This window comes from Mrakia frigida (genome assembly GCF_051309035.1).
Source record: "Mrakia frigida strain ATCC 22029 unplaced genomic scaffold BDY24scaffold_7, whole genome shotgun sequence".
In the NCBI taxonomy this organism is placed as follows: domain Eukaryota; kingdom Fungi; phylum Basidiomycota; class Tremellomycetes; order Cystofilobasidiales; family Mrakiaceae; genus Mrakia; species Mrakia frigida.
In genome coordinates, this window is record NW_027481274.1 from 731,532 (window position 1) to 752,454 (window position 20,923).

Genomic DNA, 20,923 nt, shown 5'->3' on the forward strand with positions numbered 1-20,923 from the left:
ACTACCGAGCTCGACTGCAAGTGCTGGAAGTCGCTCGGTCAATCAGAGTCGTCCGATCGGGAGGAGCGTGGTCGACAGCCATCACCGAGGTCGAGGGTTGTCTTTCTTCCCTCCTCGCCGATGGATTCGAACTCCTCGCTGGTGAGTCCCATCCCGCTCAATCCTCTTTCAAACTCGACTTGATGTGTAATTTGTACCATCCCAATCCTTTTCAGGTCTCACTTCCCTGTTAACGGCTCAACTGCTCGCCGACATCGATGGAGGGAGTCTTCGTCTTGCGTCCGGTTCGTTGTCCGTTTTTTCTCCTGCTTCTGGCTTGAGCTGACCTTTGCTCCTTCTTCCAGGCTACGCTCGTACAGCTTACAGCTGCTTCCTTGCCTGCGAGGCGGCCGCCCTTGCTCGGAATGTGCAGAAGACGTTTCCTTCTGCTTTCCTCTCCCTTTCTCAACCTCCCACTCCGGTCCTCCCCTCCCACGTCCTCACGATCTCGCCGCTACCCTCTGGACCAGCAATATCCGCTCTTCCACCTCTTCACAGTAACTACTCCAACTCAACCGACTCCTCGAACAAGGACCCCTCGTCGACAGGTGGGTCGGACGACCAAGGCGCTGGATCCATCGACAAGGCCCTCGACAACCTCACCTTCATGCGATCGTCTTTGCTACTGGCAGGAGAAAGAGATCCCGAGGTTCTCGTGGTGACTCTGATTCGGATTTTATGTCAAGTGAGTCCTGACCTGACGATAGCTCTTCTTCGGCTGCGTTCTGACTTCAACCTTCTTCTCTCTGCAGTTTGTACGCGCCGGTGAGTCGTCTTCGGGTTGAGCTCTCGATCGAACCTTTCGAGATGTATACCTGACTGTTGCTCGCATCATAGACTTCGGCGCCATCGCTCTCCACGATCCTACCTCAAATTCGCTTCGACTCCGAGGTGCTGGTCCATACTCCCGTCTCGCCGCCTTCGACCTCGACGTCTCCCACGAGGATGCAGCCAAACTCGCACCGATATCTTACCTTCTTCACGTCTCTCGGACGAAGAAGTCAATAACGTCGATCACGAGTCTACAGAAGCTACGACACGATCCCTTCTACGATCGGCTCCCACGTTCGATCCTCGTTCTTCCTCTCACTCAACAAGGGAGATACGTCGGAGTAAGTTTTCGTTCTCCAGCAGCCTTCGTAGAAATCTAGCACTGAATTCTTGCCCTTCTCTTCTATCAGGTACTTCTTCTCTCGAGCAAGACGGTTGTCACTTCCGCTGCACAGATCCCTCAGTTGACCAAGGTCGTCTCTTGCCTCACCACCTTTGCCACCATCGCGTTGGAGTCATCTCAGTCTACAGCGAAGCTGGAAAGCATCGTCAGCGAGAGGACGGCTCGGCTTCAAGACGCTCTCAGTGCGAAGACCACATTCTTGTCTCACAGTAAGTTCATCGTTGACGACGGGACGCGTCTCCGTCAAAACCATCGTTGATCCTCCGTTTCTTTCCTTTCCTTTCAAAGTGTCGCATGAGCTTCGGACTCCGCTGTTTGCCGTGTTGGGTCTCGCTGCTGTTCTTGAGGACTCGGAAGGACTGAATTCGGTACAAGTGAGTTGATTTGCGACGCGTCTCCTTCGACGAAACTCTGCTCATCCTGCTTCCCTCTTCCCAGCGAGACCACCTCGCCACCATCAGATCATCCGGAGAGGACCTTCAAACTTTGATCTCTAACGTCCTCGACTACTCTCGGCTCGAATCAGGATCGATGCAGAAATCAAATCTCGAGCTCCTCTCGTTCCCACTTCGAGACGGTGAGTTCTCATTCCCCTCCTTCCTCCTTCACTCTTACTCTCCATCGCTGACTTGCGTTCGATATTTCAGTCATCGAATCGACCGTGCGTTCTCATCTCTCCCTCTTTCTGCATCTCGTCTCGCCGACCTTTCTTTCTCTTCTTCTCAGCTCGACTCTGTTTCGACGATCAGTCAAAGGAAGAACGTCGAACTCGTTCTTGCCACGCCGGTTACTTTGGACCCGCCCTTTTCTTTGATCGGCGACCCTTTCAGGGTGAAGCAGGTTCTGCTGGTACGTCTCTCCTAATTTCCCACGAGTCCCCGTTCGCTGTTGACCCTACCTTCCTCTTTCTCGACTCAGAATCTTCTTTCGAATGCCGTCAAGTTCACCTCAACCGGCTCGGTCATCGTTTCCTGGGAGTTCGAGGAGGCGAACGAGACTCAGACGGTCGTTCGGGTTCACGTGAAGGATTCGGTTCGTCCCCTTCCGCGTCCCTGTGTTTTGCTACACTCAGTTCTGAACAGCGTCCTTATCTCTTTTCGCATCAGGGGGTTGGAATACCTGCTCAGAGTAAGTTCATTAGACGAGGAAGGTGCTCTCTCGCACTCGCTGACATCCCTTTCCCCTTCCCTCTTCTCTGAAGAGATGGATCGGCTCTTTAAGTCGTTCTCGCAGATCGACTCGTCTATAACTCGGTCCTACGGAGGAAGCGGCCTTGGGCTCGCCATATCTCAGTCTCTCGCTCAGCTCATGGGAGGATCCTGTACGGCTTCATCAGAGGTCGGAGTCGGCAGTACCTTCTCGTTCTCGTTCGTCGCAGGACGGACGTCCCCAGTTCCAAATCCGTTCCCTCGCTTCTCGGTCGGCCGCTCAGCCTTCATTGTGTCGAAGTCGGAGAATTGGGCTTCGAGAGATGTCCTGAAATCGAAGTAAGAATTCCACTCGCTTCAGTCTTGCTTTTGCCCCAACCACGCGCTCACCGATCTCCTCTCGCGTTTCAACCAGTCTTGTCGCATTCGGATTCTCCCCCGTCCATCCAGCATCCGGATGTTCTCTGGCCCTTTCCACCACGTCTCGAGAGAACCTCCTCGTATCTCCCTCCTCGTATCTCCCTACGATGTCGTCCTCGTCGCTTCAGAGAGCGTCAGTTTGCAGGAGCTGGCGAAGATGAAGGAAAAGCAGCCGAAGGCAAAGGTAGCTCGTCGTCCCCTTCTTGCTCATTGAATCGAATCCCTCCTTCCTGCGAGTCCCTGCTGACATTTCCTCTTCTTTTTCTCAAGTTCTTCTACCTCACTCGATCCATCGAGCTCTCCAACACTATCCAGAAGCTCAGCATCCCTCACTCGAGCATCATCTCCCGTCCCCTCAAGGCTCACGCCCTCTACGCCTCTCTCACTCCCAGCAATGGATCAAAACCTATCGCACCCGCCAAGTCGAGTACTGGAATCGATAAGGAGATGGCTCGTGTGAGTCCCTCGTTTCGTCGACGGAAGAGGAGAAGAGACGCGGGCTGACTCCTCGTCCATTCTCTTCACAACAGAAACACCCTCTCCAAATCCTTCTCGTCGATGATAACCAGGTCAACTGTGTTGTTGGGAAGCGGATACTGGAAAGGCGAGCTCACTGCCGATCCTTTCTTCGTCGTCGCTCTCCCTCGCTGACCTCCCTCCTCCTTCCCTCAAACAGATTCGGCTACACCAACATCGCCACTGCTTACGATGGAAAGATGGCTGTAGATATGGCCGAGCAGACTCGTTTCGATCTTGTCTTGATGGTTCGTCCGCTCCCTCGCCTTCGAAACTTGTCTCTCGTGTTCTGACGTTCTTCCCTCCCCCTTCCCTCTTTCTTCAGGATCTGCAGTGCGTCTCTTCCTTTCTCCATCCCCTCGATCTCCCACACGCTGACTTTCTTTTCTCTTTTCCTTCCTTCTTCAGAATGCCGGTTCGTCTCTCCTCTCGCACCTCTTTCTTCGGCTCGACGCGTCGCTGACTCGGCTGCCTTCCCCTTTTTCAGATTCTCGACGGATACGCCGCCAACACCCGGATAGCAGCATCTCCTCTCGCAGGCCGTCCCATCGTCGTCGCTCTCAGTGCCAACACCGACGACGATACCAGGGATCTCGTCGCCAGGGAAGGTTTCTTTTTCTACCTCACCAAACCGATGGTGCGTCCAGTTTACTTCTTTCTTCCCCAACCTGCGACGTCTGAGCTCTTCTCTTCTTCTTCTTTCTTCAGGTCATCAACGTTCTCGCTCGAATCCTAGTCGAAGCTCACGCCGCCCGAGTCCAAAATCAAAGCGAAGGAACTGGATCCCCTGGAAATCAAGTCCCTTCCCCGTCGAAGAAGATGCGACTCGATCCTGAGCCTCGCTCGGAGGCGGCGACCCAACCGACGAGAGGAGGGAAGGAGCCTCCGAGTACTTGATTTGTGAGTTCCTACACTACCCGCGTCGTTCGTCTAGCTTCTTTCTGTCGCGTCGCCGTGCACTGATCTCGACCGCTCGTCCTTCCCTGCTTCCAGTTTCTTCTTCATCTTTTTGCATTACTTTCAACACTCACGTCTATTTTTCTTCGATCCTACTGTTGTTCTACCCATAGCTATTAGGTCTCGCCTCCATGCTATCCGGCTCTTTTCGAAACAGGGAGGAGGGCGGGAAAGAAAGGGCTCGACGTTGAACCTTCAAAGCCTGTCTGGGCAGAGGTACGAGTGAAGATTAGCTGGGTGATTTCTAGGAAGAACTCATCGAGCAATCGAGGGATAGAGGGGAAGCAGAAGAGCAGGAGGAAGGAATCAGACGAGCGACGCGTCGCCTTCTGATTCGACCTCCCCCGCCGCAACTTCCTCCTTCCCTGGCTGCTTCGTTCCTCGTCAGAGAAGTAAAGACGTCGGAGGTAACGTCAACCACATCTCTGCATCTGGCCAAGCTCCTTCGGCGACAGGGAAGCGGAAGAGACGGTGGGCAAAGTCGACGTCGTCAAAAAAGGTCATGATCGTAAATGAAAAGCGATAAAGAACAAAGCAAACCGAATCAAGGAGCGGATAATTGGATAGCTAAATAAGCCGAAAAAGAAGCATGCTCGAGTCGAGTCGAGGCGAACTAGCAACAGCAGAGCGGAACCGAAGAGGAAGTCCAACGACGTTGTGCGAGCTCAGCCGAGCTCACCCTCGCATCGTCTCGTTCGAGCTTTAAAGACATCCAGGATCAATCACCTGTTTGCAGCGCTTGCAGACTACCTTCCTATCGAGAGCGCAGCTGTTTCAAGGAAGAGGAACAAGGTCAGCAAGCGAGCGAACGAGGAGGGAAGCGAGCTCGAACTGAAACGGAAGGTGGTCGGGACGAACACTGCGAGTCCCCACCTGCGATATCAAAACAACAGCAAAAGTGAGCTCATCGCTCCCAATCTACACAGACGCAAAGCAGAAAAGCAGAGCACTCACGGGAAGAAGAAGATCGTAGAAAGGATTCCGATGATTCCAAACTTGCTCTGCGCCAGATGGCCTTCCATCAAGCACCTCATTTCCTCCGTCTCTGGCCCCAAGTTGGTACTGATCATCCTTCCATTAGGACCTGGCTGGACGAAGTAGTGGACGAGAGGACCGTTGGATTGATCGGTTCCAGCTGGGGAGGCACCCTTCGGAGGAGGCAGGTTGCGCGAGGGGAGGGAAGCGACGTGGGTGAGGAGGGGTTGGTTTGGTGAAGACGAGGAGGAGGGGGAGGGAGAAGAGGAGACAGAGGCTTCGTACGAGGGTGGGGAGGCGGGTGCAGGAGACATTTTGAGTGAGTGAGTTTGGGGGAGGGGACGGTTGTGGTGGTTGGGAGGAAGGAAGGAAGGAAGCGAGCGGTGCAAAGGGGTCGCAGCTTCCGAGGCTGCCGAAGCGTCATTTCTCTGAGACGACGTGGAAGTTTTTTTTTTTTTTTTCAGAGCTCAGCTCTCGGTCTGATCCTTGCACGAGTCTCAAGAAAAGATAAGGAAACGCGTCGTTGATACTACGGAAATGGAAAAAAATGATCGATTCTAGTTCCTTCTCCCCTCCTCCTCCCCTCCTTTGTTTTCCCTCTCACGTCCGATTTAAACGCTAAGCTGAACCCCACTCGACCCAGAGATGACACCCTTGTAAGGCTCCAAAGCAGGCTTGACCCAGTCCCTCAGGAAGCCATCGACCTGCTCGGGCGCTCGTCCGACGAAGGATTGGGGGTTGAGGCTGGAACGAAACGACGAACGAACAACAAAAGGTCAGTCAATTTCCTTCGTCTCGAAGGGTTCTAGACCTTGATGTAGAGAAGTGGGGTTTTGAAACTCACAGCTCAGCCAGCCCAGGCAGGATTCCAGCGAAGTAAGGATCGTTCTTGATCCTCTCGATGAGATCGTTCTCTCCTCCCTCCTCCTTGACGACTCGTCCAGCCTGGTGGGAAAGGACTCGGATCTTCTCGTGAGCCTCCTGTCGGTCTCCTCCGGCCTTGACGATGGCCATGATGATGTTCTCGGTGGCCCTGAGGTAACAAACCAAAGTGAAAAAAAAAATCAGAACGCGTCGAAGGAGAGGGAGAGGAGGAGGACGAACATGAAAGGAAGCTCCTGGGAGATTCGTCGAGCGATGACCTTGGGGTAGACGACGAGACCCTCGAAGATGTTCTGAAGGGTGCTGAGGACGATATCGGTGGTGAGGAAAGCCTCGGGGAGGGTGACTCGTCGGTTGGCGCTGCAAGCAAGAAGGAAAGAAGAGAGGTCAGGTTCGAGACGCGTCGAGGAAAGAGAGAGACGGGAAGGAAGTGAACGTACGAGTCATCGAGAGTTCGCTCGAACCACTGGACGGAGTTGGTCATGAGCGAGTTCTGCTGGAGAACCATCAAGTGTCGAGCGAGAGAGCAGACTCGCTCGGATCGCATGGGGTTCTGAGAGGGAAGAGAGAGGAAGACGCGTCAGTCATCGAGAGAGAGAGATTCGAGCTTGAGAAAGAAGGAGAGAAGAGACGTACTCGCTTGTAGGCCATGGCGGAGCTGTAAAGGAACGAGGCAAGAAGAAGATCAGCTCGGAACGAAGACGAGAACGAGGAGAGCTACACTCACGATCCAATCTGGTCCTTCTCGAAAGGCTCCTCGATCTCCTTGAGGTTGGCGAGAAGTCGGACTGTCAAATCGAAGCAGACCTCATCAGCTTCGAAATTCTTGTTCCCAGCCCTCCTTTTTACGTGTGTACTCACTATCAGTAGCGATCTTGTGAGCGGTGCTTCCCAGCGAAGCCAAAGGTCCCAAAACGTCGCAATCGATCTTCCTCGAGTAGGTCTGTCCCGTCACAGGGTAGGCGAAGGGGAACCCAAGAAGCTCGGTAACCCTCTTGTCGAGAGCCTCGACCTTGGCGTGATCTCCGTCGAAGAGAGCGAGGAAGGAAGCCTGGGTTCCGGTGGTTCCCTTGACTCCTCGGAATCCGAGATCAGCTCGGGATCGAGTGAGGTTTCGGAGATCCCAGAGGAGTTCCTGCGAAGCGAAAAGTCATGGTCAGTGAAAGATGCGAGTGGTGCGGAAGGGAAGAGGGTTTGACTGACCTGAAGCCAGAGGGTAGCTCGCTTTCCGACGGTGGTAAGCTGAGCGGGTTGGAAGTGGGTGAATCCGAGGGTGGGAAGGGACTTGTACTCCTCAGCGAAGTCGGCGAGTCGAGAGATGACGACGGCGAGCTTGTCGAGGAGGAGACCGAGACCGTTTCGGAGGAAGATGAGATCGGCGTTGCTGTAGGGGAGGAAGAGGGGTCAGTTCGAAGAGAGAGAGCGGGAAGGGAGGAGGGAGGACGAACTCGGTAACGTAGCACGAAGTGGCTCCCAAGCTAGGAGGAAAGCGAGCGATGTATCAGCATAGGTTCATGAGGATGTCTCAAGATGTAGAGAGACCCACTGAATGATTCCAGCGGCGGCAGGAGCGACGAGACCGAAGGTGTGGACGTGAGCCCTGGAAGGAGGAGGAGAAGGAGGAGGTTCAGCTTCGAGCTCAACTTCCCTTCGATAAACCCTTCCTCCCTTCCTACTCACATGACATCGTGCCTCCTCTTCTTCTCCTCCTCAGCAGCGAGCTTGAACTGATCCTCGTCCAAGGTCTATTCGAGCCCAAAAACAATCAAGAAAAAGAAGATCAGCTCTCTCGTTCCTCGGGTCCTTTCGCTTCTCTTCTCCTTCTCCTTCGAAACGAGACTGATGCTTACGAGGTTAGCCTTCATCTGCTCGATAGCCTCGTCGGGGATAGGGAGACCGAGCTCCTTCTCAGCGATGGCGAGGTTGAGCCAGAGCTGTTTGAAAGGAAGAGGAAAACAAGATGTGATGAGCTCGAGCTCTTTCCTTCCTGCCTTCCCTTCGTTCTTCTGATTCGAACGGACGAGCTCATGGCCAGATTCCAAGACTCACGTTCCTCCAAGTTCCGAACCTCATCTATAGAGATCAATTGAAGGAGCAAAAGTCTCAGCACGGCCTCAACAAGAGCACGAAGAACGAAAGAAGGAAGCTCACCGAGTTGGAGAAGAGGTGCGACATTTCCTTGGACGCATACCGACTGAAGAGGAGAACGAGCTTTCGTTAGTTCACTGGTTCTGGGAGTCGAAAGGGAGTGAACTCACGAGCTGAGAGGGGTTTGGTAGGAATCCATAGCTGTGAAGAAGGAGAGAGTTGGAGGGAAGGGAACGTTTGGTTCGACGAAATCTCGCTTGAAATGATGAAAACGAACGGGGATGCTCGGCGATGAAGGTCGTCTCTTAACGACCATCTACGACTTGAGGAAAAACTTCATCCCTTTGAGCCCAGAGCTCTTGTTGCACTCTCCTAGAGTCAGGGTGAATCAAGCATCGAACAGATCGAATGCAGGACCTTCGCTCAGCCCATCTCGCAACCCACTCGAGCTCACCTCCCTCCTCTCCTTCCCTCCCTCTCTGTCCTTCTCACCTCCCGGCCCTCTTCGCTGATCTCTCCAGCTCGTGAAGCGATCTCTAGATATCTGAACTCTTCGCCGTCGAGGTTACTAACCCTCTTGGCCTCCCCCTGTACCCTTCTTCCGAGCTCGAAGGGAGGAGGAGTCCACGAGCTCACGTTTCTTCTACCCTTCCCTCCTTTTCCTTCTTCGCTCCGACCCCCACCACCCTCTTCCCTCGCCACTTTAAGAACGATGTCTCCTCCTCCTACGCTCAAAGTCACGATCAAGGTTCCAGGAAAGACGACTCCGGTCGATCTTGGGTCGCTTCCTCTCTCGACCTCTTCTTCCCAGCTTCTTCAACTCCTCGAGGCGAAAGCGAGTGAGTCGATTCGCTCGTCTTCCTTCCCTTCGTATCGAAAGTTGCTGATCGTTTTGTTTGGGGACAGACGTCGTCTACAGAACCATCGATCTCTTCAGTCGAGAGCGAGAGAAACGAGTCGTCGTCGTCGATGGCGAAGACTCGTGCGTCGTGAGAACGGGACTCAGAATCAACATGTTCGTTTCTCCTCTCTTTCTCCTTCTGTTATTTTCTCTTCCTTCCTCTCTGTCTCCCAACCTCTTCCTCACTTCTCCCTCTCCTCCCTCCCTCCCTCTCTTCGTTCAGCGACACCTCCCTCTCCCAATTCTACAACGACTACCTCCGCTCCATCAACGACGTCCACGCCAACACTCCCTTCCCCGTCATCATCTCCAACGAATCCATCCAAATGGGTCCTCTCAACATCATCCCTAAGAGAACCCTCAGAGTTCCCACGGACAACAAGAAGCACGCTCTTCCTCCTGGACTGGGATCGTTCCCGTTGTTGCCTGTGTCGAGCTACAGAGGGGAGGTGCCTGATGGGATGGGGAAGAAGGGTGGGGCGTTTATGGTGAGTGGACAAAGGAAAGGAGGAGATAGGAGAAGGATGAAGAGGGGGAAGAGAGAGAACTGACGCGTCGACACTTTTTGGTTCTTGATGATCTTCGATTTTTGCAGCCGATGTACCAGAACGAAGCTCTCTGGCTCTACTTCCAGCATCGATACCCTGGAGCCAAGTACGCTCTCAAGGTCTCCGTCGGGAACGTCAAGTCAGTCCGACTCGTCCTTCTCTTCTTCTCCTTCTCGAACGCCGGCCTCGTTCGACGGTGCAACTCACCTCGTTCCTTTTGGGGGTTTCAGCGCCATCACCGGAAGACTCAAGCACTCCAAGACGCTTCCTGGGACTCAGGATTACGTTTCGACTCAGCAGCCTTGGTTGGATGGGATTTGTACGGAACCGGAGGTTGTGCGTCGTGAGTCGGATCTCTCTTCTTCCGCTCCTTCCTTGCTTCGCTCTCCTCGACGAAACGCTCAACTGATCTTTTTCGTATCAACATCTTGCAGAGTTCGTCGCTGTTCCGCTCGGCTCGAAGCATTCGATCGAGCATCAAGTCACGGGGAAGGACAAGACGGGAGGGATTCAGGTGAGTTTCTCGAAATCCTTCGACGCGTCTCTTACTCCTTCTTCTCCTCGAACTTCCGCGACGAGCGTTTTCCACCTCTGATCATCCTTCTTCCCTCTGTACTGCGAACAGTTCGACATCTTCCCTCTCCTCAAGAACGACGGCAGGTTCCGACTCAAAGACGGAGGTCCCTCTCTTGTTGGGGACGAACTCCTCGCTACTCCTAGGGAGAGTGGTCTCGCCGTTGGAGCAGCTATCTCGATGATGACGTGAGTTATAAGCTCTACTTGTCTTCCTTCTATTTTGAGAGCTAACTTGCTCGTTCCGACTCTCTTTGTCGCCTTCGATGTGAACCAGTCGCGTCTCAGGTGTCACCGCCAACAAGCCTCTCTCCGCTCTCGCCCAGTACGCCATCGATGGTCATCTTCAACTCGCTGCTCGAGACGTTCTCACGATTCCAGGCGAGCTCCAGAACCGCTTTCAACTCAAATTTCGGAAGGCTGACTCTCAACTCGACCTCTGTTTTCTTCGTTCAGTCAACGTCCTCTCCGCCGGAGGAAAGCTCCTCGAGATTGAAGCTCGACCTTCCAGTCCCGTTAACGTCCTCTGCGCTGAGATCGAACGACTCTCGAGAATCCCTCGAACTCAGCAGAGACTCTCCTACTTCGAGACAATCCTCGATCCCAACTCTCTGCTCAGCGGTTCGCTTAAATTTCCTCGTTCTTTCCCTCTGCGTCTCCTCTCGAGCTCTTCTCTGCACCCGAACTGACTTGAATCTTCTTCTTTTTCCTCTCGTTTCCATTCCAGACTACTCCATCCCCGCTCAAGCAACCATCAAGCTCGGTCTCGTCCTCAAGGGAGGGTTCTGCCTTCCTTCGTCGCCTCTTGAATCTCGAATGAGCATGGCCGCTGGAGGTCAGATCAGGCAGAAGATCTATGCTGATGAGACGGATCCTAGGTGAGATTTTCGATCCTTCCCTTTCTTTCTTCGTTCTCGAGCGCTGATCGTCTCGATCTTTTGGTTCGTTGACAAGGAAATACGACCGAACGGGAACTCGAGTTCATCTGCACGTCGTCAACTCGGTCGACTACCAGAAGATCACGGGGAAGAAGGCTCCTTCTTCCCCCGTCAAGGAGAAGACGTACAGGAAGAGCGGAGTGAGTTTGACGTCGTCCTCCACTTTCTCGACGCGACTGACTCTCCTTCTCCTCCCCTTCTTGCTTCAGCTTCCTTACTTTGAGCTCTGTCAGTCTCATCATCCGATTCTCCTTCGCTTCACCCTTTCTTCGATGCTTACAGGTTTGCTTTCTCTTTGTTTCTCTCCCACAGACGACGAGACGGTTCCTGCGACCAACCGCCTTTCAAACCGAACCCTCTCCTCCGTTCAACCCGTCCCAGGAGATAGCGAGCACGACGCTACTCCTTCGAAGGTCATCGGAATCCAATTCAGGGACCTCGAGGATATTGACTGGGTTAGCCCTCCTGCTTACTGAGGTAAGAGGCGGGACGGGTGGGCAAGGAGGGAGGGAAGGAGACGAGTCGACGCGTCTTGGGTTTTTTGAGTTTTTTCCTTTGGTTTATCTTTGTTTCCTTTCTTTCGCTCTTACACTTATATCTGTACACTCATAATCTAACGACGTTTTCACGACTCCTCCGTCCTGCTTCCTCCTTCAAGAAAGAAAGAGCGCGTCGAAAAAGCAAGAACGACGCGAGGTGAGAAAGCCGTCCTCTTCCAAGTGGCTGGGAAGCATCTTCAGATCTTCTCCTAAGGAGCTAAGTACTGGTCGAGAGCGGCTCTGGGATTCAATTTGTGTAGCGGAGGGACGAGTGAGTCACCCAATCATTGACGTGTCTTTGAGTCTCGAGCTCACCCCTCCTCTTCATCCTCCTTCCCCTTGCTCAGCTTGCGTCTTCACTGGAGTTAACGGTACTTTATCTCCTCACGTCTGAATTGATTCATCGGAAATGAAGCTGACACGCGACAGCTAGACGATACTGGCCCGACGCGTTTCGGCTCGTTCCGTTCTCTCTCTCTCCCCTCCCGTCCGTCTGCAAAGTAGGAAAGCATTAAGATCGTGATTGAACTCGATAAGAAAGAAGCGGGTATAAGCTGACTAAGCGTACGAGGAGCAGATACTAAGAACTAAGGCTGAATAGAAGAGAGGTCGTGTCGTTTCGTGTCGTTCATTCCCCTCCTCTCCTCACCCATCCGACCATCAGGTCCCCACCCTTCCAAGCTCCTCTCCACTCTGCCAGCCGTTTCAACTCTCTCCACCCTTCCTCCCTTACGCCCTCACCCATCTCCTCCGGAGAAAGGAAGACGACGAAGTCCGCTGGCGAGAGCAGACTTCGAATGAGAGACCCTAGCAAAAACGAGACAAGGGCGACGAAGACGAGGGTTGGGAAGGAGAACGTTGGGGGGAGAGCCTTGAAGGTCAGGAAGGGTGTAGGGAGTAGAGCGTTGCCGGTGGTGGTAGCGGTGGTTAGGGTCGTTGGGTCGTTCGTGCCGAGAGGCGAGGGAAGGGGAAGAGTCGTGAGTGTGGTCGGAGAGGAAGCTGCCGAGGCGTTTGGTGTGGGAGGTGTTGAGGGTTTTCGAGTGAGAGAGAAGAAGGAGAGGAGAGGAGACGTCGGATTGGAGTATTTTCGAGGGGCGAGAGTCGGTGGTGACTGCAAGAAGGGCAAGGCAAAGGAGGATCAGCACGGTGGTCGAGGAGGTAAAAGAGACGCTTCGCTGAAACTTACCTTCACGTCTTCGAGCGGCTTGTTCACAACCTCGACCGTCTCAACCGTAGCCTCTCCTTCCGTAGGAGGTGGTGTAGGAGGAACCTCGTTAATGGTAGGAGGAGAGGGAGGTGCAGGATCGTGAAAGAGGTGGTGGGCGATGGCGATAGGCGAAGCGAGGGACTTGGGAAGAGGGGAGATGGGCGGTTCGGGGGCTGAGACTCCTGGGACGCCAGGCGGGAGAAGAGTTCTAGATCAAGGGAAGAAGGTTCGAGATAGGTCAGTTCTGACGTTTTTTAAGAACCAGAAGTGTTCAGCGACTCACCTCCTCAACCTCGGCCAGGCTCCACTCCAATCCTCCTCGTCCTCCCCTCCCTTCCCGCCTCCCGCACCGAGCGAAACCATCGAGCTACTCCTCTCCCTCACCCTCCCAACCTCAACTGCCGACCCCTCAACTGTTACGATCATCATTTCCGTATCGTCGTACGCCTCTCCGGCAAGCGGATCGACCGAGATCGACACAATCGCTCCCTTCTCCTGGACGAGTTCGAGCCACGCTGGTTTCTTCGGCGCTGGTTTGGGTTCTTCGTGGAGGAGAGGATCTTGGATGGGCGCTTGGAACTGAGCAGTGGGGAGAGTGATTCGGATGAGGTGTTTTCGACGAGGTGGGGAGGACGAAAGGGAAGCGGCGTGGATGGGGGGAGGAGGGAGCGGGAGGACGACGATCTTGAGCGGGAGGGAGAGACGGTTCTCTCGAGCTGTCGAGGGAAGGAGAGGAAGGGGAAGACGAGGAGAAGGTTGAGGTTGGGCTGGAGTTGATGTTGAGGAGGTGGGAATGGTTGGCGATTCGGGAACCGGTGAAGACGCAGTTTGAGGAGGAGGAAGAGGATGGAGGGAAGGAACCGTGCTGGCGACCGAAGCTGACGACGTGATATTGTAGCCAGCTGGGAAAGCAGTCGTATCGACGACGTACTCTGCGACGAGGAAATCCTTCCCTCTTCTCGACCTTCGAGCCTCTCCTCCCAAATCCATCACGGTCGTACTCGAAGCTCGACTGAGGGAGGAGCTGGCCGACGGGCTCTGTCGAAGCGTCCGACGCGACTTGTTGAGATCCGGCATCGACGACGAGGGCGAGAGGAGTTGATCCGACTGAGCATCGGCTCGGAGAGAACTGCTTGAAGCTTTCCTCGAAGCCTCTTCGAGGATAGTGCTGGTGCTTGTGCTCGCCGACGTTGACGGTCCTCCTCCTCCGCTGATGGCCTGCCACGATCCAGGGAGCCCTCCTCTACTCGACGACGATCCAGTCCTTTCCCCGTCGATCCAAGGAGTCGGTCGAATGAACAACGAGGACTTGAACTCCGCTTCGACAGGGTCGAACGACGACTGGAGCAACGTCCTCTCCTCGTCGACTCCGACCAAATCCCAAACCTTGAGTCCCACGGCGTTCGACGAAGGACCAGTAATATTGTCTCGTCGAGGATCAAAGACGAGTCCAGAGGAAGGATTCCGAAGGAGAGGGGTCGAACGACGAGTCTTGAGGTAGGTTTCGACTCCGAGGAGGACTCGAGGGAGGGACGCGTTGATGGACGAGTTGACGACGGTTGGGATGGAGCCTGAGTAGTCGACGGCGGAGTAGTAGGTGCATCGAGTGGAAGGGATCGGGTATTGTTCGTTTCCGTACGGATCGAGGGTCTGATGAAGCATGGTCGAGGGAGAAACGAGGTCAGGGAGAGAGTCGAGGAAGGAAGAGAAGAGGAGAGACTCACCTCCATCACCCAACCTTCCAACAACTGCTGGCCCAGAGGAAGAACGTAAGGGTTGATCTTGCTCCCATCGAATCCAACGGCTGCCTCCCTAGGGTACGACGCCGAGACGTGGAAGATCCCCGACGACGACGACGACGACGACGAACTCGTTGTCGTTCCGCTGCTGCTGAGGGTCGGGGTCGAAGCAGGCGACTCGATCCCCTTCGCCGTGACCGACGAGACCAAGAACCCTCTGTCCCTGAAAGGGAAAGTACACCTGGCCGTCATGAAGGAAGATGAGCATCCATTCCCGTACGACTCGAGTTGCTGAATCGTGTCGAATCGATCATCCCAAAGCTTCCTCGATCCTGTCGTTTCGACGACTCCGAGAACGTCTTCTGGCGTGGATCCTTGGATGACTCTGGAAGCTCGATGGACTGGGAAGGCTGGAGAGATGGAAGGGACGTTGCGTTTCTCGATGAGGAAGCCTCCGGTGTCGACGACGAGGGCCCACGATCCTGGATCTCGAGCTTGGGAGTGGAGGAGTCGAACCGAGTCGAGAGCGTCGAGGGCGACCTGCATGGGTTTGAGGGTGTTTGGAGGAGGAGTGGTAGGTAGGGGAGTGGGTTCGAGTGGAGGAGTGATGGTGGAAATGGGTGCTGGCTCGGCTGCTGAGTACCAGAATCGAGAGAGGGGAGAAGCGAGACGCGACGCTCCGCTGAGCATGTTCCTCACGAGAGGGTCCGACGTGACCGATCCATCTGGAGTTGACGTAGGCGAAGCTCCTGGTGTTCCGAGAGGTTCCTCGACTCCATGACGACGACGAATGACTCCTAGGACGGGTGGTTGGTCGAGAGGGATCCGAGTGGGCTTGATCCTCTTCTGCTTCGAGAGCGTCTTGACTTCCTCCTCAGGCAACGCTTCGACGTCGACCTTGATCTTGGCTCCATTGACCATCACGACGTTCTTCTCCTTCGACGTCGGAGGTCCTTTCCTCACAATCACCAGCACCTTCTCTTCTCCCAGCAGAACAGCGTCGTGCTCGATGGTGATCCAAGATCCTCCTCCTCCTCCCGAAAGACGATGTCTCTTGAGGCACGAAACCGACTGAGGAGGAGGATCGATCACGATATCCAACGACGAAGCCCAGGTATCCGAGTCGCATCGAAGCTCGCACTCGACGTTGGGGATGGGTCCGTCGTCCGATTCAGGAGTTCGAGAGGATTTGGAGGACGAGACGAACGCTGCTTCGTCGACGACTGAAGGAACGAGAGCGTTGGCCGAGGAGGGAAGGGAGGAAGATCCTGAGGCAAGACTGGCCCGTCTCCACTCGGCTGGGAGGTATTCGAGTCGGAACGTTCCCTTTTCGAGGTCGTAGCGAGAACTGATGACTTTGGCGTGACCGAGACGAGTCATGAGAGGTGGTCCTCCTGAACGAATGGCAAACTCTCCGATCCCAGCGAGGGCTAGGCGAGAAAGGCAAGAGACTCAAGTCAGTCTCCACAGCTCGACGACGAGGGAAAAGAAGAGGAGGAGCTCACCGTTTGCCATCGTCTGAGGGATCGAAGTCTTGCTCGACCATCCTTTCGGATCCGACTGTTCGAGAAGCGTTACCTGAGTCGTGTTCGGCGAGAGAGCCTCGATGGACCATCCTTGAAGATCGACCTGGGTCCGAATGACGAGAGGATCCACCGGAGGTATCGAAGGGAAGAGACCGTGATCGTCCGTCGAGAAGGAGAAGACGTGAACCGAAGTTGGAGACTTGTAGGTCGTCTTCAGCTGAACGCTGTCCCTCGCTCTGTTAAATTCGATGCAGAAGAGATGATATGTCAGCTGAGTTTCCTCAGAAAGAAGCAGGGGGGAGAAGGAACTCACGCAACAGGCCAAGCAGCCTTGCTCTTCCACCACCAAACCTCGCTCAACTCGTTCACATCGTCCATCAACACTGCGTCCTCGTAGCTCTTGTCCCAAGCCAGTCTCGCTCCGGGACTACTGATGACGGCGAGCAGATCCCAGATCCCAACTCCTACGAAAACGGCTTCGGCTCGGTAGACGACGAGGGTTCGATCGATGGAGTCGAGTTGATGGATGGAGACTCCTCGTCCGGCTTCGAGGATGGGTCGCCATTTCGCTTCAGGTTCTTGGAGGAGAGAGGTGAAGTCTGATGGAACGAGATAGAGGCAAGAAATGTGGTCAGTCGAGCTTGGGGAGGCAGCAGAAAGGGTGGGAAGAGAAAGGAAGAAGAACGAGACGCGTCTCGACTCAAACTCACAGATGTAATTCCTCCTTATCAAGCTCAACACACTCCTCTCAGCCTTCTCCGACCTATCTCCCTTCAACCTCCCTCCTGCCTCCGCTCCGGCCTCCCCATCCGTCCCTCCTCCTACGGCTTGCCGACTGTCGTAACTGCTCGCCACGCTACTGATGGACTCGATCGTCCTCATCGAGATCCCGCTCAGACTGGCCGTGTCTCCTCCTCTCGACCCTCCAGGTACGAGCTGGTCCGAGAGTCGTTTCGAGTTTGAGCTTTGGAGGGAGGAGGGTTCGGGAACCAGGTCGACGATGGGCTGAGGGACTCCGTTGAGGCGAATGAGTTTGGTGGAGGTATCGCGAGAGATGGAGAGTTTGATGCGGAAGAGCTGGGTTGGATCTGGGAGAGGTGGATGAGAGATTCGTAGAAGGAGTCGAGGTGGTGGTGCCGACGGTAAAGAGGAGGGAGGAGAGGGAGTCCTACGACCGAGCGACGCGACCCAACGAGGAGCTGTATCGTCTTCTGGAACCAACGACTTGACGGTGACCTGAATCCTCCAACCCTGATTCGGAGGAATCGCAAACTCCAACGTCCTTTCCACTCCCTTCTTCTCCTCCTTCGCGGCTGCCACGATCCTCGACTCCTGATCCCCTTTCAAGCTCACAACCTCCCCTCCTTCTCCCTCTCCCGCTCCTGCTGAGACTGCTGGCGGCAGTAGTAGCTCCTCCTCCTCGACGACGATGGAGTAGTCCAAGTTGAGAGTATCCCTTCCCGTATCGAACGACGTCGAGCTGAGGCTGACTCCCTTCCCGAACGAGGTGAGGAGAGGGATCTTGTCCGAGTACTCCCTCGCATGATCGAGAAGACCGGTGAGGAGAGGAGGGATGTGAAGACCGATACCGCTTCCTACTGCCCAGGAGCCTTTGGGATCCCATTGCCAGAAGCAGGTGATTCGAAGGCGGTTCGAGGAGGTTGAGTTTGGATTCGAAGGAGGTGGTGTTGTTGAAGATGAAGAGCTGGCGACGGCTGTTGGATCTCGTGGAGATGGGGATGAGGAGGACGAGAGATGTGAGGAAGGTAAGGATGTGTACGTGGTGGTGGTGGTAGGAGAGGTTGGGAGTTGGATACAGAAGGCGAGGAGGGAAACGTGAGCTCGAACGTAAGGTGGAGCTGGTCGAAGGAAGGCGGGTTCGTCGGGTGAGCGAGGGAGGGAGGTGGAGATGTTGATGATGGTGTCCGCGTCGCTCGAGGTTTGAGAGATGGTGATAGTGTCTCTCGGGCTGCCGGATAGCAACAGGAGGGGATGTAGAGCAGACGAAACGAGGGTCAGAAGGTGTCCGTTCCAACGTGTCGAGCTCGGATCGCTCCTTCCTTCCTCCCTCGTCCCCATCGCTCTCGTGAACAGTGAAACTCACCTCGAAGGCCAACCCAGACGATACTTCGTCTTGACGATCCTGGTATCCTCGTCTATCAACTCTACGGTTTGAGCTCCTTCTACCATCCTGTCCCATCCACTTCTGGCTTCCGCTGTGGCGAGAACGGCTCTGAAGCCCTCGACGGTCCAAGCTCCGTCACCTGAAGCTCCTACAGGGACTTCGACGGTGGCTCGGAAGACTTCTCCTCCCTTGACGCTCTTCCTGTGGACGACGACGTTCGGAGGTGAAGAGGAGGAAGCTGGTTCTTTGCCCTTGGAGGTCGACGAGGAGGAGGAGGAGGTTGGAGGAGGAGGAGTTGCGAGAGTTGGTGGTATAGGGATGGGTTTCCAGCTCTTTGAAGAGGAAGACGCGATGAGAGCTTGAAAGTAGGCTTTGGAGCAAGAGAGGGTTTGGCTGTAGCTCTCGAGTTGTCTATAGAGTTTCGAAGAGGCGAGGAAGAGAGGGAAGGAAGGAGATCTCTCGTCAGCTTCGTCCCGTTCGCTCCAAGACCTCCTCTGCTCAAAAAGCATAGATCCAAGACTCACTTTTGTCCGTCCGACTGAATCTCTAGAGATCGTCTCATCGAGGGGAAGAAGAGAGGTGTGTTTCCGAGCCAAAGAGGGAAGGAAGGAGGAGGTCGAGGTCGTGGTGGACGTTTGGCGCACCTTCATCTTTAAGGCAACTCCCTCCCCATCAAAACAGAGGATGACGCAACTTCGGGGGCAAAAAAACTTAGTCGAGATCAATTCTATAGAGTCTGCTAAATAATCTGGTTTCAGCGATAGTGATCAGATCTGCCTCCGAGGGTAAGAAAATGAGCTCGGAAGATCGAACCATCCCGCTGGTCCAAATTCCCTTCGAGCTCTCCCCAAACCCCACCCTCCTTCACCACCTCTTTCTATACAACCATGGCTCCTCTCGGTAAACGATCTCGCGGAATCAAACAGCCTACGGCCTTCAACCCTGATTCCTCTGCAGCAGCCGACGCTCCTCAAGCAAAGAAGTCGAAGAAGGAAGGAGGAGAAGCTCAGGGCGAGGAGGAGGAGGAGGAGGCCGACTCTCCTGAGGAAGTTTGGGAGGACGCCAAGGATCTATGGGAGCGAGCTATGGAAGCGGCTGGAGGTGAGTAGCGGCTCTCTTCCGAGAAGATTTTCATTCGAGCTGGTTAGGTGGTCGAGATGGAAATGCGAAGAGACAGACAGTCGAGCTCATCGCTTCTCCTTCCTTCCTCCCTTCTCCTCCCCATCTTCGGCCCCCTTCGTCTCTTCCTCTTCACAGAATCCGACCCTTCTCCAGCTATCCCTCTCCTTCGAGGAATCGTCCACGAGTTTGATCGAATCCTCAGGAACTCGACGTCGGAGCAACCTCTCGATGTTCAGCCCTCCTCCTCAACCGACTCGACGAGCTCGACTGGGATCGCTTACTCCAAAGAGGCTTTCTACTTTATCTACGGTGAGTTGAGAGTTCAGTTCCTTTCCTCCCCGCTGAATCTTGCTCTTCAGCTCTTCATTTCTCTCTCGAACTGACCTCACTTCGCTCTTCCTTTGGCTCTCCTTCGCCCTCCTCCCTCCCTCTTCAGCCACTTCCCTCTCAACCCTGGGTCTCCTCCTCTCCCAGCTGCCTCAACTAGCCCACCCCTCCGAGCCCTCTCCTCTCGACTTCCAAATCGCAGCCTCTGGATTCTTCACTCAACACGCTCCATCCTCTCCTTCCTCCTCTTGGTCAACCTGGAAACACCCTCTCGCTCACGGTCGAACTCTCGTCCTCTCCGCCAGCGAGAAACTCGACGAGGATCCCACCGACGAAGGAGCTGAGGACCACATCACTACTCCTACCGAATACCTCAAGGATGCCATCAAGAGCTTCGAGCTCGCTCTCACCAACCTCCCTTCCTCTCCCTCGTTTTCGACAAGCCCAGCAGCACCAACGGCCAACCGAGACCCTATCACCACCTTCCTCCACTCTACCCTCCCTCTTCAACTCAGGCTGAGAACCCTCCTCTCCATCGCCACCAGCATCGGAGTCCTCGTTGAACGGATCGACGAGCCGACCGACCGTCTCGCCTTCGCGACTTGGGCGGACGACCTCCTCGCTCGAGTTGGGACTGAAGCGCTCGAGGGGAAGGCCGAAGGAGGATCAGAGTGGGAGTACGAAGTTGCAGTGGGAAGGGGAGCTGTTTGGTTGGGTGTCGGTGGGCGGGAGGCGGAAATCGTCGAGGAGGACGTCGACGGAGACGCGTCGAAGGAGGATCTGGCTCTTTACCTCGAGAAGAGTCTGAAGTTCCTCTCCCGAGCGAGGGAGTTGAAGCCTCTGGTGAAGAAGGCGGGAGAAGAGGAGGTGGAGGATGAGCTGAGTCCTATGCTAGTGGAGGTCGCGTTGACGTTCGGATTGGTGTTGGATGGGGACGAGGAGGAGGTGGTGAAGAGGAGGGAGGAGCTGGAGGAGTTGGCTAGAAGGGAGGGCTGGAACGGTGAAGATGAGGAAGAGGAGGAGGAGGAGTAGGCACCGCCTGAATGCATGCTTTGAGGCGGAGAAGTTTACATCGAGGGAAGAGAGAGAAAGGAAGAGGGAGGAGGCATCGTATCGAGGAGGCGACGAGGAGAGAGGTAAGGTAGGCTGGTCTAGCTAAGGGCAAAACGAGAAAATTAT

At 54.9% G+C, this 20,923-nt stretch overlaps 6 protein-coding genes across 6 annotated transcripts; 3 read left to right on the forward strand and 3 right to left on the reverse strand.

Annotated features, from left to right (window-relative positions):
• Positions 1 to 1,243: 1,243 nt before the first annotated feature.
• BDY24DRAFT_382205 (uncharacterized protein) lies at positions 1,244 to 4,399 on the forward strand (the record flags this gene model as incomplete). Its single annotated transcript, XM_076639466.1, has 14 exons — positions 1,244 to 1,422; positions 1,504 to 1,587; positions 1,652 to 1,794; positions 1,963 to 2,062; positions 2,132 to 2,261; positions 2,415 to 2,700; positions 2,777 to 2,861; positions 2,912 to 2,965; positions 3,052 to 3,237; positions 3,312 to 3,385; positions 3,458 to 3,545; positions 3,785 to 3,934; positions 4,006 to 4,197; positions 4,291 to 4,399. Coding segments are annotated over 12 exons (1,569 nt in total), but the record flags the coding sequence as incomplete, so codon positions are not given.
• Positions 4,400 to 4,741: 342 nt separating this feature from the next.
• BDY24DRAFT_382208 (uncharacterized protein) lies at positions 4,742 to 5,586 on the reverse strand. Its single transcript, XM_076639467.1, has 3 exons — positions 5,209 to 5,586; positions 5,113 to 5,127; positions 4,742 to 5,023 (listed from the first exon to the last, which is right to left on the reverse strand). Exons 1-3 carry the CDS (start codon positions 5,541 to 5,543, stop codon positions 4,957 to 4,959), a joined length of 417 nt encoding a protein of 138 aa, XP_076498945.1. The 5' UTR covers positions 5,544 to 5,586; the 3' UTR covers positions 4,742 to 4,956.
• A 144-nt stretch (positions 5,587 to 5,730) lies between these two features.
• On the reverse strand, positions 5,731 to 8,438 carry ADE13 (adenylosuccinase ADE13). Its single transcript, XM_076644456.1, has 15 exons — positions 8,370 to 8,438; positions 8,258 to 8,305; positions 8,161 to 8,179; positions 7,962 to 8,045; positions 7,792 to 7,856; positions 7,658 to 7,711; positions 7,560 to 7,589; positions 7,315 to 7,495; positions 6,973 to 7,246; positions 6,839 to 6,899; positions 6,748 to 6,769; positions 6,552 to 6,664; positions 6,334 to 6,471; positions 6,074 to 6,262; positions 5,731 to 5,973 (listed from the first exon to the last, which is right to left on the reverse strand). Exons 1-15 carry the CDS (start codon positions 8,396 to 8,398, stop codon positions 5,841 to 5,843), a joined length of 1,440 nt encoding a protein of 479 aa, XP_076498946.1. The 5' UTR covers positions 8,399 to 8,438; the 3' UTR covers positions 5,731 to 5,840.
• Positions 8,439 to 8,697: 259 nt separating this feature from the next.
• Positions 8,698 to 11,778, forward strand: BDY24DRAFT_382211 (ubiquitin-like domain-containing protein). Its single transcript, XM_076639468.1, has 13 exons — positions 8,698 to 9,038; positions 9,106 to 9,214; positions 9,324 to 9,588; positions 9,696 to 9,787; positions 9,879 to 9,991; positions 10,083 to 10,162; positions 10,274 to 10,410; positions 10,499 to 10,602; positions 10,678 to 10,842; positions 10,949 to 11,099; positions 11,176 to 11,299; positions 11,369 to 11,387; positions 11,472 to 11,778. The coding sequence occupies exons 1-13, from the start codon at positions 8,912 to 8,914 to the stop codon at positions 11,633 to 11,635; spliced, it is 1,650 nt and encodes a 549-aa protein (XP_076498947.1). The 5' UTR covers positions 8,698 to 8,911; the 3' UTR covers positions 11,636 to 11,778.
• A 417-nt stretch (positions 11,779 to 12,195) lies between these two features.
• BDY24DRAFT_382216 (START domain-containing protein) lies at positions 12,196 to 19,018 on the reverse strand. Its single transcript, XM_076639469.1, has 9 exons — positions 18,820 to 19,018; positions 18,275 to 18,706; positions 16,881 to 18,139; positions 16,484 to 16,769; positions 16,150 to 16,406; positions 14,630 to 16,074; positions 13,189 to 14,555; positions 12,885 to 13,113; positions 12,196 to 12,809 (listed from the first exon to the last, which is right to left on the reverse strand). Exons 1-9 carry the CDS (start codon positions 18,855 to 18,857, stop codon positions 12,327 to 12,329), a joined length of 5,796 nt encoding a protein of 1,931 aa, XP_076498948.1. The 5' UTR covers positions 18,858 to 19,018; the 3' UTR covers positions 12,196 to 12,326.
• Positions 19,019 to 19,182: 164 nt separating this feature from the next.
• Positions 19,183 to 20,776, forward strand: BDY24DRAFT_369135 (uncharacterized protein; the record flags this gene model as incomplete). The annotated part of the gene is made up of 3 exons (XM_076638046.1): positions 19,183 to 19,396; positions 19,553 to 19,726; positions 19,854 to 20,776. The coding sequence occupies 3 exons, from the start codon at positions 19,183 to 19,185 to the stop codon at positions 20,774 to 20,776; spliced, it is 1,311 nt and encodes a 436-aa protein (XP_076498949.1).
• Between the last annotated feature and the right edge of the window lie 147 nt (positions 20,777 to 20,923).

Coding starts and splice junctions, on each gene's coding strand:
- BDY24DRAFT_382216 (XM_076639469.1), bottom strand. CDS start 18,857: ATGAGACGATCTCTAGAGATTCAGTCGGACGGACAAAA. Junction 14,556..14,629: donor TGGAAGGTTGGGTGATGGAG/GTGAGTCTCTCC, acceptor ATGCTTCATCAG/ACCCTCGATCCGTACGGAAA. Junction 12,810..12,884: donor AGCCGCTCGAAGACGTGAAG/GTAAGTTTCAGC, acceptor CCCTTCTTGCAG/TCACCACCGACTCTCGCCCC.
- ADE13 (XM_076644456.1), bottom strand. CDS start 8,398: ATGGATTCCTACCAAACCCCTCTCAGCTC. Junction 7,590..7,657: donor GCCGCCGCTGGAATCATTCA/GTGGGTCTCTCT, acceptor CTTTCCTCCTAG/CTTGGGAGCCACTTCGTGCT. Junction 6,770..6,838: donor GAGAAGGACCAGATTGGATC/GTGAGTGTAGCT, acceptor GTTCCTTTACAG/CTCCGCCATGGCCTACAAGC.
- BDY24DRAFT_382208 (XM_076639467.1), bottom strand. CDS start 5,543: ATGTCTCCTGCACCCGCCTCCCCACCCTCGTACGAAGCCTCTGTCTCC.
- BDY24DRAFT_382211 (XM_076639468.1), top strand. CDS start 8,912: ATGTCTCCTCCTCCTACGCTCAAAGTCACGATCAAGGTTCCAGGAAAG. Junction 9,992..10,082: donor GGAACCGGAGGTTGTGCGTC/GTGAGTCGGATC, acceptor AACATCTTGCAG/AGTTCGTCGCTGTTCCGCTC. Junction 10,843..10,948: donor TCCCAACTCTCTGCTCAGCG/GTTCGCTTAAAT, acceptor TTTCCATTCCAG/ACTACTCCATCCCCGCTCAA.